The sequence below is a fragment of the Cylas formicarius genome, unplaced genomic scaffold (genome assembly GCF_029955315.1).
Source record: "Cylas formicarius isolate icCylForm1 unplaced genomic scaffold, icCylForm1.1 PGA_scaffold_5__7_contigs__length_24384050, whole genome shotgun sequence".
NCBI lineage: Eukaryota > Metazoa > Arthropoda > Insecta > Coleoptera > Brentidae > Cylas > Cylas formicarius.
In genome coordinates this window covers 8,743,476-8,762,412 of record NW_026844341.1, presented here as the reverse complement: position 1 = coordinate 8,762,412, position 18,937 = coordinate 8,743,476, and the positions used below count along the sequence as shown (strand labels likewise).

General features: G+C 33.8%; 1 protein-coding gene across 2 annotated transcripts; it reads left to right on the top strand.

Moving 5' to 3' along the window:
- The first annotated feature begins 1,915 nt into the window (after positions 1-1,915).
- Positions 1,916-18,332, top strand: LOC132702611 (inosine-5'-monophosphate dehydrogenase-like). Of its 2 annotated transcripts, XM_060671372.1 has the most exons (9): positions 1,916-2,011; positions 2,069-2,217; positions 2,275-2,323; positions 2,377-2,478; positions 6,086-6,743; positions 11,841-12,080; positions 12,132-12,288; positions 12,342-12,485; positions 16,359-18,332. In XM_060671372.1, the coding sequence occupies exons 2-9, from the start codon at positions 2,123-2,125 to the stop codon at positions 16,462-16,464; spliced, it is 1,551 nt and encodes a 516-aa protein (XP_060527355.1). In that variant the 5' UTR covers positions 1,916-2,011; positions 2,069-2,122; the 3' UTR covers positions 16,465-18,332. The 2 variants fall into 2 exon arrangements, with proteins under 2 accessions (XP_060527355.1, XP_060527354.1); XM_060671371.1 differs by having other exon boundaries at positions 1,977-2,217.
- Positions 18,333-18,937: the final 605 nt, after the last annotated feature.

Genomic DNA, 18,937 nt, shown 5'->3' with positions numbered 1-18,937 from the left:
AGGGTGATTGCTCAGCTTAATTCTCTATTGTGGATCAAACAAATTAGAAAAAGATATTACACTACACCCTCGTAACAACAATAACTAAGTATGGCTCAGATACCTGGGAATTAAGCAAAAGAGACTAGCTGTGGAGATGGACTACTGTTATGTTAGAAATGAAACAGGAAGACGATCTATGGGAGTGGATAATAGGATAATAGACACTACATATATCATCCGTTCGTTTGTTGAACTCAGAATGGAATCCTGCAGACGTTTCGCCACGATCTCACTGGGCATTTTCAACTTTCGCGCTCCGAAAACTCTTCGAACACTGGGAGGTCATCGGCAATGCGTGCGATATTTATACCCTGCGGTGTTGCTTGTGCGGGAGGGGAGACGGCTCCGCCCCCCGAATTGTCTCGTTGTTATTTTTGCCCGATCGTAGTTGCTATGTCCCCGTTGGCTGCTGCGTATCGCTCTGCCATTTAATTATCGTTCTCGACGTATTGGATAAATGCAGAGCATCGTCTCTTGTATTCAAGTGTCCGGACGTTTCTATGTCGATGGCCTCTCGTATATTCCTGTTCCTAAAATCATAAATATTCGCTATTTGCTTGCAAGTATGTTGTTTGTTTCTTTCTTATGGCTAGACCATGTTCCTCGAGCCTGGCTGAAATCCTTCTATTGGTCTGTCCCATGTACGTCAGGCTGCACGATCCGCATGTTACTCCCTGTATACTGTATACTCCCTGGTTTTCCAAAGTAATTGTTCGTTTTGGGTTTCCTAATATTGCTCCAATGGTATAAACATCTGGCAAATGCACTACAGCCCATAATAGAAAAGGCAGATTCCTATGTTAAAAACTGAGAACCTTTCACGCAGATTTTAGGTTCTCTCAAGATGGACAAGGACGACATTATGGCAAGCTTCGATATGAAATCTCTCTACCCCAGTATTCCAGTAGAGGAGGCACTCCTGCTTATAAAAGGAAACGAAGATCTTCCGCCGTATATATCTGTCAAGACACTGCCTGAAAAATGTTTACTTTATGTACAACGGGAAGAGGGAAAATATACCGAGAAGTAGCGGGATGGGATCATCTCAAATACGTTGGCATATATATATATATATATATATATATATATATATATATATATATATATATATATATATATATATATATATATATATATATATATATATATATATATATATATATATATATATATATATATATATATATATATATATATATATATATATATATATATATATATATATATATATATATATATGATGACACTATATTCCGGGATATCATCCGTTCGCTTGTTGAACTCCGACTGGAATCCTGCAGACGTTTCGCCAAAATCTCACTTGGCATCTTCAATGCTCGCGCTCCGAAAGACTTCGAACACTTCGGATGATATAGTGTCATCACATTTTTGCATCCGTGAATCAATACGTGAATATATATATATATATATATATATATATATATATATATATATATATATATATATATATATATATATATATATATATATATATATATATATATATATATATATATATATATATATATATATATATATATAACACAAAAGCCTATATTGTGCAAAATATACGGGATGTTTTAAAGCCACTACAGAAAATATTTTAATTTACTAAAATAGCAAAAAAACAATTAAAGTAAATGGGTTTACTAATTGGTGAAAAAATCATAAAAATCGGATGGAAATAAAAAAAGTTATAAATCACAAAGTGTATGCAAAATGTCAGGCTGGCCCCTACAAGGAAGGTTGTTATTGGACAATTTTTTCATTCAACAATTGTTGCCCGTGTAGTTAATTGTTGCTAAAGAACGCAGTCTGTATTTACACATGCAACCGCTGTTTATTCAAAGGATTGACGCTAATTTATTGAACAAATATTTCCCATTGTTGTTTATTAAATTTGGTTTGGTAATTCGCGATCACGAATGTGATCGATATTGCGAGATGTGTCAGTAACTGCTGCGCACTGGTAGTTTATCGATAAGAGATTGATTTAAATACGACTTCATACCGTCGTTGCTTCTAGATAACCAGTTGTTTGCGATATAATTCGGTAGCGTGTCGTGTTTGAAATCGTTAGATGGCTTTCGCAAACGGAAACGATTTTGCCGAAAATCTGATCGATGGTCTGTCGGCAAAAGAACTGGTGGATTCGGGAAATGGGATTACATACAGGTACATTATTAACTACTGAATTTTTGGCGATACCGTTGATGTTACGATTTTTTGTAGCGATCTGATTATTCTACCGGGTTACATCGATTTCGTCCCTCAAGAAGTGGTAAGTGTTGAAAAAAGGAAACAAGACTCAACGTTACTTCGACGCCATTTTAGGAATTAAAGTGCAGACTAACCAAAAGGATATGCCTGAACGCTCCGCTAGCATCATCTCCGATGGATACCGTAACCGAATCTGACATGGCTGTAGCGCTGGCAGTAAGTCCAATCACCAATTGTTATTTTAAATTTTAAAACTCTGACCAATAATACCAAATAAAACGCAAATTTTTATGTAGGATGCCCAAATGATATTTAACACCAAAATAATTGTTATAATTTATCTTTATCACATTTTTACGATTCCTAAACTAGCCAGAACTATCCAAATTACCCCGTAACTGACATTAGTTCATTTTGATTGAAATAGGTAGAAAAAAAATTTGAGTTTTAGTAACTTGCTTGCTTTATGATCTGATAAACTGAGGCCAGGTTACCGGTGCAGCACGAGTCTTTGACCTACAACGTAGGTTAACTAGAATAAATCACAAACCTCATATGTTAGATCTAAATTTTCGGAGCTTCAAATATATACCATGACCAGAAATATTGTGTTTTTATAACCGACACCGTGACTAACTTTGCCTACTGTTTATTACCCCAAAACCGCATCCCCTTATAGAACACTCTGCCGGGCAGACCCTTACTCGCAGCAATTCCAGGACCGTCTTAGGAATTTATCCACCTACACTAACAAGCGGAATATAAGTATGTTTTCAACCTTTTTCGTCGAGTAATTCTTGAAATATATGCATAAAAAAATTAGTACAAAGTAACAATTTATTACTATCTATTTTATTACATTTCTGTATGTACCATTATTAATATAAAAAATATTAAATATAAACTATAAAGTATCAGTCACTTAAAAAATCGTAACTATCGCTACTGTCGTCACCTACAGTTACACCAGCTTTGTAGTGATACTTTAGATACCTCTTTCCAAATTACGTTTATGGTACTGTCACTAAATTTTGATGCAGTGTTATTTCTGCTTATATGATTTCAACTCAGACCAAATCATCTCAATCGGGTTAAATGAGCAATGATACGGGGGTAATCTCAAGATGTCATGTCCGTTTTGTTGTGCTATCGAACCGCGAAAATAATCTAAGTCTTGAAAAAGGCTGTTGTTGTTTACAAATCGAAGGAACTATATAAAAGACACCAAAATACAAGAAGAAGAATGTCGGTAATCGACAGGCACACAAGACAGAAATGGTTATTTTCAAACTTTTCTCTAAGATAAATGGAGTACAGTGACTACAGTGAATTATCCAATGAAAACAGCCTCGCAGGTTCAAACCTCGAGAATCGGGTACATAAATACGTACTCACTGGAAGGATCACAATTAAATACCTCTGTAATATATACCAACATATTGCAATTTAGATTAAACTCTTAAGAACGATACATATCCCCTGATGTTAATAAAATAAACACCTGTTGGGATGGGTTTCACCACGGTGCTGCGAAGGTCTGCGGTTAAGGTACTGTAAAATACTTAAAACGTCAAAGCAATATATGCACTATATTTTTGGTCGTACAATACTAATATACTTATGCGAGTATACTGGGTTCAAATAACCACAGCGCCCATTTTTTCATAAACTTAAGGCCGAGATAAAACAACTCCCAATAAACAAATTCAAAAACTTGGTCAAAGACTTTTTAATAAAGCAAACAGCTTGAAGGACTTTATCTTTTTTCAAATCAATAACAATATATATTCAGATGATTGCACCTCCACGACTTCCCGCTTTCGCTGATAACTTTGTGTGACAATCTTCGTTCAGTTTTAATGTTTGTCCAGATGCCCGCAGAGCGCTTTATGTCTTATATGTATATTACGTTGTAAAATTGTTATTCCATGTTATATTTCATTGCCATGACTGATTGTATACATTTTCTATGTTCGTAACATGCTAATAAATGAAAAGAAATATAATGAAAATTTTGGCATGCCGAATCTGATTCGCGATATATGAATGCGAAATTTGTTGGTCGGGGGCGTAAGTATTAAGGGGTATAGGTATCAAAAACTACAATAACCTTTTTGTGGGTTAACTTAGATGTTTTCTTATAAAATTGAAAAACATGTTCAGTTACGAGGAAAAAACTGGATTTGCAAAATACACTATTGAGGATGCCCATCTTATTTATTCATCAAAAATGAAAAAGTACACACAGAAACAGAATTGATAAGATTGTTATAAATAAATAATAATAAAATAAATTAATTTTTAACTTGGTAGACATGCTTGCCGTTATCTACATTTCAACATATATCAAGTTTCCTTGTTTCAGAGATCGCTTACATTCAACGCGATTCACTGACTTAAATTTAAATGCATTAAAACAAATGTACAAAAATCATCTGCTAGAAATTTTACAAAAATGTGTTGTTCTTTTTCTCTTCCGATTTTACAGGTACTTTCTATACTTTCAGTAACAAATTAATATAAATTTGCAAGTATATTTTAATAAAAAGTACGGAATTTAAAATCTGAACCATCAAAATATTTTGGAAAATAAAATGGTTTGACGAGGTAACATTATCAAGAGATAAAACAGATTAATTAATTGCTAATGCTTACTTAAATTTCCTTACAAATGATCGGGCCCAATTGTTAGAGAATATTACTCGCTTGGAGATACGCTTTCAACAAGGTGTAAGAAACTGGTTAGATGAAAAGTTTGCAAATAAGTCCGCCGGCTCTATCACCCGACTTAAACTCACTAGATTATTATTTATTAAATAATACGGTAATTATATTTATGATACAGAAGTAGATCGAAATCATTTGTGCAATCAGTACGTCTCAAAATATGTTGATGAGAACTTGATGCTAATTAATTAATTAATTAATGTCAGTGTTACTGTGGTAGTAAATCATCAAATAAAAATTATTAGATGGGAACTTTTTAAAAATCTATTTTCCTCGAAATCACCTTTTTCTGCTGACAGATCACAAATTTTCCGATTTTATAAGAAACGAGTCTAAAACTGAACCCACAAAAAACTTATTGCAGTTTTTGTAAGCTGCATCATTGGCTGCATATGGCAAAAGTAATATGCAGTAAACACCGGCGATAATTACGGCCATTTAACCTTTCTGACCGGAAAAATGTCGAATTAAGTATGTTCCAACAATTCCATCTCAAAAATTTACTGGAAACTGTTCTCGACATTTAAATTCTGCATGGCAGTTTTCATCAGCCCAGATATGGCTATTGTGAAAATTTCTGATCGCATGTCTGGAGAAGTTAACTTCATCTCTAAATAGTATTTCTTGGTCAAACAAGGGATAATGAGCAATTTTATCCAAAACCCATTGACAAAAATTAACACGCAAGTGAGGAGTAAAATTAAGTAGTTTCCAACAATTCCATCTCAAACATTTACAGAAAACTGTTCTTGATGAGACCATACATAAAATGCCAATCTGCCAACTCCTCATTGGTCAACTCGATCATTCTTTTTTAAAATAACAATGTTCGGAACTGAATTTAAATATGCCAAAATAGGCAGGTGAAATTCGGTACGCCCGCCACTGGTGTATTTAAAAAAAATGTAGTACACTAAATAATGTCGCTTGATACGTAATACATATTTGCCAAATTTTTTTAAAGTGGAATTACAGACATTTTTAGATATATGTTCATGTGAAGTTTTTTTTTAATTGATCCAATTATTGACATTCACTTAGAATACACCCAGCATTCTTATTTAAAAAAGTTGGGCTTATTGCAGCTTTCTTTCAGCTTTCCGGCGGTATAGGAATCATCCATCACAACTGCTTGCCCGAGTACCAAGCTAGCGAGGTGCAGAAAGTCAAAAAGTACAAGCACGGGTTCATAAGGGATCCCATAGTGTTAAGCCCGAACGACACCATCGCTGACGTGTTGCAGATCAAAGAAAGGTACGGCTTCTGCGGAATTCCCATAACCGAAAACGGAAAATTGGGCGGAAAACTTGTGGGTATGGTCACGTCGAGGGATATCGATTTTTTGGACAAGTCTCGCGAGCTGACGTTAGATAAAATTATGACCAAGTTAGAGGATCTCGTCACCGCGCCTTCGGGGATTAAATTGAGCGACGCGAACGCCATCCTGCAGAAAAACAAGAAAGGTAAATTGCCGATCGTGAGCGCTAGCGGTAATTTGGACGCGCTCATAGCGAGGACCGACTTGAAAAAGGCTAAAAACTATCCCTTATCGGCAAAGGATGACAATAAACAGCTGCTCGTCGGAGCTGCTATTTCCACGAGGGAGGAAGACAAGCATAGGTTGGGTCTTTTGGTGCAGGCGGGCGTGGACGTAATCGTATTGGATTCCTCGCAAGGGAATTCCGTTTACCAAGTGGATATGATCAAGTTCATTAAGCGCACTTATCCGCAGTTGGATGTCATTGCCGGCAACGGTAAGTCACGGTGGTCCAAATCATTCAAATTTATTAAATAATGAATACCTGAGAACAAATATTAGAGTACATTTATTATTTGTTATACAGGGTATTTTCTATTTTAATGTCAATAAGTAAGGGGACGATTTTTGGGTACATTTTAAAAAGAAAACTTCATATGAACATATGCCCTAACCGTCTTAATTTTTGAGATACAGGCTGCTAAAGTTTTCAAATATAAATATATATTTTTTAAATATTTTTAATAGCTCTTTAGATATTTTAAAGAAATTTGGCACACATATGCTATATATCTAGGGGCTTTATTTAGTGGACCACATTTTTTTTTAAATACACCAGTATGCCTCTTAAAATACAAATTATTCTTACAATCTCCAATCATTTCTAAATAAACTTAATTTCTTGATTTTTTTTAATTATTTCTTATCATTGTAGTAGTCTATAAGAATTATTAATTCTGTTGTCAAGGCGGTTGCTTGACAGTTGTTTGAGATCATTTCCTCGCATCTTATTCATTTGGAGTTTAAAATATCTGAGCATTGATATTTTAAAATAGGAGTTGGCAGGTATTCATTTTATGTATGGTTTGGTTGATCACAGTGCGCCGGAAGCTAGACGATTATCTCAAGAGCGCTTTCCTAATAGAGTCATACCAGATAGGAGCCCATCGAACTGTAAAACTCCAGAAATCGAAGAAGCAGTTTTAAATGCTATTGATAATGTCCTGAACTTAGTACTACAAAAACTGGAACTAATCTGAATATCTAGCACGTCTTGGTTTCGAAAACTTTGCATGATTTTCTATTGTACCCATATCATTTACAATGAGTCCCAGTCCCAGAGATTTTCTATTACGTGTTGTTTTTTGTCAATGGTTTTTGGACCAAATTGCGCATTTTCCCTTGTTTGACCTAGAAGTACCATTAACATATGAAGCTAACTTTTCCAGAAATGCAATCAGAAATTTCCACAATAGCCATATTTGGGCCGATTAAAACCCCCATACAGTTGTAGAATTTAAACATCAAGAACAGTTTTCGATAAATGTTTGGGATGGAATTGTTGGAAATTACCCTTTTTTCTACCAGAAAGGCTAAATGGCCACAATTATCGCCGATTTTTAGAAGAGGATTTGCCAATATTCCTAGAAGAAGTACCATATTAAATTAGGAACAGAATGTGGTCCGTGCCTGCCGGCGCGGCTGCTCACTTTATTGTTGCAGTAAGAGAATATTTGAATGGGTAATCGGAAGAAGCATAACATTCCAGTGAGGCCTGTTTCTGGGAAACGGTTAATGGTTATCATTGACCAATTGTACACATTGACAAAGTACATTTGATGCCAAATTTTGAACGATTTACACCTATTTGGTAATTGGATATTGGCATTTGAATGTACAAAAATTTTATCTTTTTTCCACTCAAATTTCAAAAAGTTAGTTAAAAAAAAACAAATGAGGGCGTTAATGAAGAACTTTGATTTATTTAAGCAACAAAAATTGTAAGAAATATTATTTATATGCTTCTTAGTCTTCTGGGTCACTGGTTTCTCTATTTGTAGTAGGATTGGTCACAATTTCATTATAGAAGGTCCTGTAGTCTTCGGGTATGTAATGAACTATTTTGGAAATATCTTCCAGCTTCTTATAGTTGATAGGAACTTTCCCATTGTATGCTTTTGAAATGGGAAGATCCACTTTGTCTTGTTTCTTCATATTGAAAAGACCATGGGTGAAGTCGTCAATGAATTCACATGCTCTGATATAGCCTCTCATTGCTTGCGTATATGTTAAATGCCTGTATTTGCTTATGGTAAAAGACTGTTTTTTTTTCAATATCTTTGGCAGTCTTTTTAAACTATTGAGGCCACCATCCTTTGAAATTAGGTATGTCGGTACTTGTTAGCCGTTTTACTTGAAACTTGGGAATTTTCTTCTTGGAAGACGTAATGATATCGTTGTATTGTTCCGGAGAGTAAATTCGGTCAAACTTTCTTAAAGAGCGCTTGATAACAGAAAAGTTTCTATCGCGATGCAAAAAACTATGGCCTCGAATAGGAAAATATTGATGGATAACTTCAAATCTGCCATTCATGGTCAGAGCAGTAAACAACCTGGTTAGAGTATGGTTGAGGTTTTGCCCAGCGCACGCATCACTAAAAACATTGAAGGGTTCTGACTTCTTCAGGAATATGTTGGGTGATAAAGTCCAAAATGGACGTACTGACTGCATTAGGGCCTCGCCGAGCAACTCCCTCTGTATGAGTATAGAAGACCGATACATCGTTGCCAAAGCTGTGAACGTTAAAAACATAATACCAAAGTTTTCGCAGATAGAACATTTCCTGAACTGGCATCAATGGAAGGGGAAGATTTTGTATATAATCAAACACTGTGGCTCCAACGTCATTCCTCTCTTTACAGGTTTCCTTGATTTCTTGAAATTTTTTTGTAAAATTTGGATGCTCGTCTTTTATGAGTCGTAAGCTCTGCAACTGCGCACCTCTTTGCTGTTTCATTAAGAGTAGTCGACTTTATTTTTGCATTCAAGTCTTCACAAGTCAAGCAAACGTCGACTTGAGGCCTACCAAACCGGTATCCGTAGTTTTCCTGAAAATGTCTCAAATAATATTCATACTTGACGTGAGTTCTCAAATCAGGGTTTTTATTAGTGAAGAGTTCATACATCTTAATGATGTTCAAACTTGCATCTAAGTAGGTAATTAACTTAGAAGAATAATGAGACACTTTTTTTGGAAATGATTTGATATGGTCATCACTTTTGGCAACAATTGCACCATCGAGTTTATTTGCACGATTTGCATGCCTTCCTCTCATGTCAAATGGTGAAGTTTCAGTTCCACGGAGCTTGACATATCATCATCTTTATAAAGACAATTGTCATGTCATAATATATAATTTCGTGAAAATGTGAGCTTTTAGTTCTTATTTACTTTGCTAAATGGATTTTCATCAAGTAAAAGCCACCTCAGTTCAATGATATTTTTTGTTCAACTTTCGCCTTTTCCCTCTCGTTCTCCCTCTGAATCCGATGAATCTGACATTTGTACAATACAGAAATACAACTTTAATATTTCTATTTAACCATCACTAAATAGGAACTCACCTTCTACTCACTAAACTCTCAAACTTCAAATTATAGATAATCAAAACTATAATAATCCGGTCAAGACGCTAACGGTTGTCAACAGGGCGCGTAAATCAAATTGCTTCGAAGACCGATAACATTCCAGGAATATTATCTTTTTTCCGCTCAACAACAAAATTATTATATGAAGGGAGCCGGCGATTTTATCGTTTTTGCGCTCAGCAGAAAGAAAATACAAATCTTAATATATTGGCTATCTCACTTTAATATGCCATAGTTTTGGAATGTTACCCTTTTTCCAATCACTCATTCATTTAAGTTCCACATGCCACATGGGTAGGTAGCGGCGGACCTTAACCGTGGCCCCCTAGATCCCCAGATTTAAATAGTTTGCCCTTTTTTCTATGGGGGCATCTTAAAAGTCTGGTTTATCGCACCCCAGTTCACTGTAAAAGGGCTGAAGGATCGTACAAGAGCTTCCTGCGATTTAATAATTAACAAGAGTGTGCAGTCATATGAAAAGAGCCTGAAGTGTATATAGATATTTTATTTCATTTTATTTTCACAAAAAAAGTTCTCGATTTAACCAGTGCAGTGGCGGCCTAATTAACCCAAGTATTATTTGTTCATAGACAGTCAGTGCCACGCCACGGATTTCCATAAAAGAATAATGATATTTGCAATACTGTTATGATCATAAAATAATCAAGAAATTAAATTTCTTTAGAAATGACTGGAAATTGTAAGAATAATTTTTATTTCAACGGAAATCAGTGGCGTACCAAAATAGACAGTTGAAATTTCATACGCCCGCCACTGGCGTATTTTTAAAAAATTGTGTTACACTAAATAATGTCTTTTGTTATATAGCACATGTAGTATCTAAAGTGAAAACTTTACCACACTGTATCTCAAAAGTTAAGACGCTTAGGACACGTGTTCATATGAAGTTCTCTTTTTAAAATGGACCCAAAAATCACTACCTTAATTATTGACATTCATTTAGAAAACACTCACTATTGCAAAAATCTAGATCCAGCCATTTTCATACTTGTACACAAAATTTGGAATTTTAAAAAATCTATTCTCTGGAAAACAGAGTTGCATCCTTCGATGATGATAAATTTATTTAGAGTCACTACAAAAATAATACTTTGCTAATAGTTAATTCTTAGAGATGTGTTCAACCTTTTTTTAGGTTTTTAACATATCCTTATATCTATTCCGCGTAGAATTTGGAATTGTCTTTGTTAATTCGTGTCATTTTTTCAAAAGGCACGTGGCAAAAATAGCCGCACATATATTTTACAAGTCAATTTAATTTAAGTCGATTGCTCTCATTTAACATCGTTTCATACATAGAGGGACCCAGTAAGAAAGTATCAAAACATCAAACAGAAGGTTGAATAAAACCGAAAATCGGGAGTCAATAGGTTAAAGTGCGGATCATGTTCCAAAAGTTATTTTCGACAATAGGCATGTTCTTTGAAAAACGTTTTCAATGAAAATGAAATATTGTCCTTTTGAGCTGTTCTAGAATTCTCCGTGTTCTGACTAATATTGTCAGTGCATGTCTATTAGATATAGCCTTTCCAGACAAATGGAAGATATAGAAAGTAGTGCCGGAATGATTATGTGTGGCAAGCGACTCTGGACAGAGCGGGATTTGTTGTTTGTTTTTGTTTTAGTTTTTTTTCCTTGTATGCTATTTTCATTTTAAACTTTAAAAAGCTTTTGCTTGTAAAAGATCAGACATAGTATGCAAGTATCTATTTGAATATTACTTTCCATGTCTAAGGGTTAAAGTTGAATGATTTGCTAAATTTTGTGATACTTTCTGTATTATTTATTATTTTTAAAAAATGGGTTCTTATTTAACTATAATTTGTAAATAGTATTACAGTCGCCTATGGAAGTTCCCTTGAAAAAATACTGTGTTATCCCAGTTTCATTTTACAGTTTGCAAGAGCAAATTCACATTTTCAGTGGTCACCAAGAAGCAAGCCAAAAACTTGATAGACGCTGGCGCCGACGGTTTAAGGGTCGGAATGGGTAGCGGGAGTATATGCATTACACAAGAGGTTATGGCAGTGGGTAGGGCCCAAGTGACAGCAGTATATAAAGTAGCTGAATACGCTGCCAAACACGGAGTGCCAGTGATAGCAGACGGTGGAATATCCTCGATCGGTCACATCATCAAGGCGTTGTCGTTGGGAGCGTCCGCAGGTATTTGATGTGCAGGAAAACCAGGCGAGTGTTCAGTAAAGTTGTTTTAAGTCATGATGGGTTCGATGCTGGCCGGAACCACGGAAGCACCGGGAGAGTACTTCTACGCGGACGGAGTGCGATTGAAGAAATACAGAGGTATGGGCAGCATTGAAGCAATGACAAGGGCAGACAACAAAGGGTCGGCCATGAGCAGATACTTCCACAAGTAAGGTTGTATGGTGAACTGACAGTGCGCTTTTCATTTGTTTCCATTTTTAGTGAATCTGATCAGTTGAAGGTGGCTCAAGGTGTCAGCGGAAGTATCGCGGACAAAGGCTCCGTTATGAATTACATTCCGTATTTGATAACGGGGATTAAACACGGACTTCAAGATATCGGAGCGAGATCTTTGAAACAACTCAAGTGAGTTTGTGTATTTCCAGGCTCTAAGGTTGGCAAGTCAGAAAATCCTTCTTCGTCCAGAGGCTCTTTCCTATTTTCACTGCCTTTGTTCCTTACTATGTGACCCAGGAAATTCAAGCTTAAAATAAATAAGAACTAAAATTTCAGATTTTCACGAAATTATATATTTTGGCATGACAATTGTTTCGACAACACCGTCTCTTTATCAAATGTAATATTTAAAAACTACCTACATAAACAAGATATGCCTATTAGACCAGTCGTGGCTTATGTAACAGCTCCAGCAGTTAAACTCTTTACAAAATTAGCAAATATTTTAAAGTTCCGCGCAGATTTTAAACCAAAATTTGCAATCAAAAATTCTTTTCAATTAATCAACAAAATTAAAGATATCAAAATCCCTTCTAACGCCACACTATTGTCTTTTGATGTACAAAACTTATTCCCCAGTATTCACCTATAGATGTGATAGATTTAGTAGATTTCACCCTAACTTGGAAACAGGTTAACCCATTGGTGAAACAAGATTTATTAGATTGTTTAATATTATCTTTAGACCAAAATTATTTTGAATTTAATGGACAGATTTATATCTCTAAAGAAGGTTTGATTATGGGAAACCCACTGAGTCCTTTGTTAGCCGAGATTTTTATGGATAATTTGGAAAATGTCATACTAGAACATCCTTTAAGTAAAAGTTTTTTTGGTGGTATAGATACGTGGATGATGTCTTTGCTTGCTTTGTTGGAACGGACAGACAATTGAGTTCTTTTTTAAATTACATTAACAATTACAATGGTTCAAAATTCACTATCGAGATTGAACATGATAACTCTATTATTTTTTTAGACTTAACTATTACGAAAGCGCAAAACAAATTAGATTTTTCGATATATCATAAACTTTCACACATGGTCATACATAACAGTTCAAATCACCCTTATACACACAAAATGGCTGCCTTTAACTCTTTTATACACACACTTCTCAATACGTCACTTTCAACAGAAAGTTACAACAGAGAACTTAATATCATTAAACAAATTGCACTGAACAACGGCTACAATCCGTCTATTATAGATAAAATTATAAATAAAAAACAAATACAGACAACAGTAAACTCTATTTATCCGAAACCTAATACAGAACACGAACAATTTAAAACAATTACATACATAGGAGAACCTAGTGAAAAAGTTTCAAAACATTTGTCAAAATGTGGTTTAAAAATAGCTTTCAGAACTAACAACATATTAGGAGAATAGTTAAAAAACAATAAAACGAAATGTCCAAAATCTCAAAAAACAGGTGTCTACAGGTTGAAATGTGGATCTTGTACTAAAAATTTATATTGGCCATAAAAGAGCGTTTAAAAACAATAGACTAGATTTTAATTATGCTACACACTTAAACACAGAAAAACACATTTTTGACGACAATTTTGATATTTTACATACAGCCACAAAAAGTAGAAAATTAAATTTATTGGAAGCCATGAGGATTAACAAAATGAGACATTCAAATGTATTGCTTAACAATCAATTAGATTTAAATACCTCTCCTTTATTGAACTGAAATTCTCACAACAACATTAATTAAGCTTTTATGGTCATTTTTCGGTATATATAGTAGCAGGTAGTTTGTAAATATTACATTTGATAAAGACACGGTGTTGTCGAAACAATTGTCATGTCACTATCCCTCAAGATCCTTCTGTACAACTATAGTACAAAGGCCGGGAGTTTCGATATGCAGGAGTACTGAATACACATAGAATTTAAGGAGTAAAATTTAAAAAAATTAAAAATCGCGTTTGCAGGGAAATAATGAAAAAACCGCTTATGTGATCGAAAAAATTCTTGAAGAGGAAGATGTACAAGATTAGGCTTCACAAATTTTATTCTTGACTCTTTCAAAAATGTGTAGAGTGCGCCGTGTATTCGCGAAAAACTGAAAAATGTGTTCCCCTTTCAATGAAAATTGACAACTAAAAGATTTTGTTTAAATTGTCATTTTTTTTTACATGACAATATAGTTCGTATAGATAGCTAAAACTTTTGAATTTAAGATGTTCATCTATTGTTCGAGGTATTTCGTGCTATATTAAAAAATGTAACAGGTATCTTAAATCGACTTCAGGTTGGGCAGAAAGGTAGAAGTCCACAGTATTTAAAAAAAATGGCTTTCAGAACTATGTTATTCATTATATTTCGACCCCTACAGGGTTAATTTTGAAAGATAGAAAGAAAAGTGTAAATACAAAAGTTTGAAGACCTTTGTTCTATTATCTTATGCAAATGTCAGAAAAAACAAACAACGATCGCAAGCTGCCAAAATCAAAACATCATTTTTTTTTAATGGAATGCCCTATATATTACTAGCTTAAATCGTAGATATTTTTTTCCTGATTTATTGACATTATATATAACCGTTTTTGAGATATTTCAGTGTAAAAATAATTATCATTCGTTTTCTGGACAATAGCCACATTGTTCAAAAATGATTAATTCTGCCTTGATAGTAACCATATGATCTATGATTGAAATTGACAATATTCTACTTTTGACAACTAATCAAATCTAAAGATCTGCAGCGGAAGTTAAATAACTTAAGATATTTCAAATGGGTTATACTGAGGAAGAAAAACGCCAAATAATAAAATTATATTATTCGAATAAAAATATCAATAATTAATGCTAAACATTTTCCACATAACCTCCATTATTTTCTATACATCGGACTATATTTCCTTTAACTTTTCTATTAACACACGAGGTGATAAAATTAGGGTTTTCTTTGTTTAGATCTAGTAAAATGACATTAAGTCTTTTTCTTATCACTTGTAAACTTTCAGGCATATTATAATAAACTTTATTTTTTAAGTATCTCCACAAAAAAGGAAGAAAGTAGAACTCAAGTGTCGTAATATAATAATAACAATTTACCTTGAAAGTCAAGTAATATATTGAGGTCTTCATCAAAATTTCTTTTCATTGTCCTGGTTTTCCGTGACACTATTTCGGTCCTCAAATTTGCAAATCTTAAGTTTTGATTAGTTGTAAAAAATAGAACATTGTTAAAACAATGCCAAACATAGATAATATGGTTGCTATCAAGGAAGACTTGACCATTTTTAAACAATATGGCTATTGTCCAAAAATCGAATAATTATTTTTAAACTGAAATATCTCAAAAACGGCTAAATGAAATGCCAATAAAAAAAGATCTACTATTTTTATATAGGGCATTCAACTGTTTAAAAATGATATTGCTCTTATTTTGACAGCTTGCTATCGTCGTTTGTTTTTTTCTGACACTTGCATAAGATACTAGATAATATCTGGGTGTCAAAATATAATGAATAACCCAGCACAAACAAATTGCAGTGCAAATTATAAAATATGGCCAATTGAGCAAAATGACCAAACAAGGATTTTCTCGAAAACCATTTATTTTATTGAAAAAATTCATATATTAGGAAACGTGGGAGGATGCAGAACTATATAACCCTTATTTCGGCATTTTTATGGGTAAATTACTGGCAACAAAGGAAAAAGATGGGACAATTTGATTTTAACAGCATCGTAAATTGTGGCGAGAGTTTGTTTTCGTCTATCATACAGGGTGCGTGATATATTTGAGAAAAATATATCACGCGGCAATTACCGGTACTTCGGCGAGACGTGAAAGACGCTTTATACAGGGTGCATGCAGAATAAAATCACATCGATTTCGGGCATAATACGGAGCAGACGCTTCGTACAGCTACGAGATTTCGAAAGCAATCTTGTTCCATACGTTACCGGTGCATACAATTGAATAATGTTTATGTCTATTGGTTTTGCTTTATTGTTTGAACAAAACTTTTCTTAGGGAGATGATGGAGCGCGAAGAACTACGATTCGAATTACGATCTCATTCGGCGCAGCAGGAGGGCAACGTCCACGGCTTGTTTTCGTACGAGAAAAGGTTATACTGAGCCTTGGCAGTTGGGGCGAGCTTTTAATAAAATATTTCGTAATGAAATTGTGTCACTGTTGGTCATTTACCTACGAAAACGACGGGTTTTGGAATAACAAACGGGGAAATAACACTACGCAAAGTTGAAGGAATAATAACAAAATTGATAAGCACCCGATAACATAAATAAGGGGTTAATCAATTAATTTTGCAGCAGGGATATTGGCACATACAAAATTAAGTATTCCAAATTTCCTTGCATTCCGATTCGATTTCAAACATAGACTCTAAATCGAGAATTTTAAACTGTTCCAACGGAGAACTTTTGAATCCCTCATTCTTTATCCACTTTCTTTTCGATGACTTTTATAAATTTTATACGAAAATATGTATGTTGATCAACAGACTTTGCACGGTAGGTCGATATAAATTAGAATTGACATTAAATCATTCAATTTAGGTACTTTTTCTACTGCCGCACAGTCGAACGACGTTATGGGAACAGAGGGACATGAGGTTTTTTAATTGAAACTTTTAATCTGGAAAAACTAGAAATGAGTTATATTGTACAAAGGTCTTAAATTTAAAAAAAATAGTTACTTTACATGATATAAACCATATACAGGGCAACCCAAAAATATGGTGCGATTTACAAACACCTATTTTTTTTATATGCATATAACTTTGCTTAAATGTCATCTAAATTTTTGGTCTTGAATTTTTTGAAAAGAATTGAACGCTCCAATTTTATTATAATTTTTTTTTTATAAAACAGCAAAAAACTAGACAGAGTGTTCAACAAAAATGAGTCTTTGACAATTGCTTTTTACTCAAATATTTGTGTACAATTTTCATAATTTTAGTCATTCTTGGAAAAGCCAGTAGCTATTTCAACATTAAAAAATTTTAACTTCCGACATTTCATAAACAATTAAGATGACTGATAATTTCTGCAGTTACATCTCGAATAAAATATATTGATATTCAGTTAATTTTGCGGTGACTAGAGTACAAAAATGCAAAAAGATATCAAAACCAATGAAACCTAACCAAACTAATCCAAATTATTAAAAAGTATCTCCACAGATAAACTTATTTTCTGTTAATCAAGGCTTCAAAATACTAAATATATAAATGTGTTTTCCATAACTGATCTCAGCTAAACGAAAGTTGAGCCTCATTATACGGAGTGTCCAAATTGCCATGGGCCACTATGGCTATCTCAAATGTTCCTTACGAATTTTTTGTAAAAATTATAGTTTTTGAGATTTCGAAAAACCCCCATAGCTCGGTACAAAATATATTTTTTTTTTAATGTGAAACCAGATGTTTAATATACCCCAAAAAATGTACATTTTATCTCATTTAACCAACATTGTGGTTCTTATAGTTCTTAGTCCTTATAGTAATGCAACGCCCTCGGCAAAGTTTGCACCATACCTATTTTGAGATAATTTTGTGAAAAAATTGTTGTAAAATGCCTAATAAAAAAAATTGCTTTGAAAAAATATCTATGCTCAACTTTTGTTAATTCCATAGTTATCTTAAATTGAGATTATTGGTAAAGTGAATATCAAATTTTCTAAATACAAAAACTTGTATGTATTTGGATGTATTTTTACCTAATTTGTTCATTTCATAATTGTATTTCTTTTTAAAAAGACGATCTATTTATGTAAAAATTTCAAAAACCCATTAATCAGTATTAGGTAATCACACAACAAAAATATTTGCTAAGTCAACATTTTATACTAGATATTTTTTTATATTTATAATTAAACACACGTGTAGCCAAATTTAACGCATAACCCAAAATTAGAATAAAATGATAATAATTGTGTGAATTTAATTCTAAAAATATAAAGAAAATTTTTTGGTCCATGTCTCTGATATTATACTAAGCCCTAACGCGATTGAAGAAACAGGGAAGGAAAAAAAAAACTGGGAGTAGAAGTTTATTAAGAGCACGGGGCATAATAAACGCGAAAGGATCTTGCATCTTTTAATGTAATTAGTACACATTGCTTTTCAACAATTCCTTCGTTATTCAACCACACCTAAATACACGAGAAAAAATTCGAACCGATGGTTTTGTCAGGTGAAGCCGAACAACGTCTTACAACATCTCCGCGATCCTCAGCGTTTCATCTTTTTCCGTTGTAAAAATAGCGATCTAGATGTTTTCAATGGATTTAGTGAAGCCAATATCACGTCCAATTAGATCAACGAATAAAGAAGCAAGCCGAAATCGTTCTCCAAACATTGCGTTATAGAATGGACACAAAATGATGAAGGTAGCCGCGTCTCTGTGACCATCAAAGAGTTAATCAAAGAGTAAAATTACGGGCTTGAACGCAAATCAGATCGAATTCTAAAGAAAGGCACATCATTCCCGTTTATCCAGCTTTTGTCGACTTTGAAATCGATGGTTTTCGATTTAAAACTGTAAAATTATTAAATACGGAGCTAGGATAAACGATGAAAAAAAAATC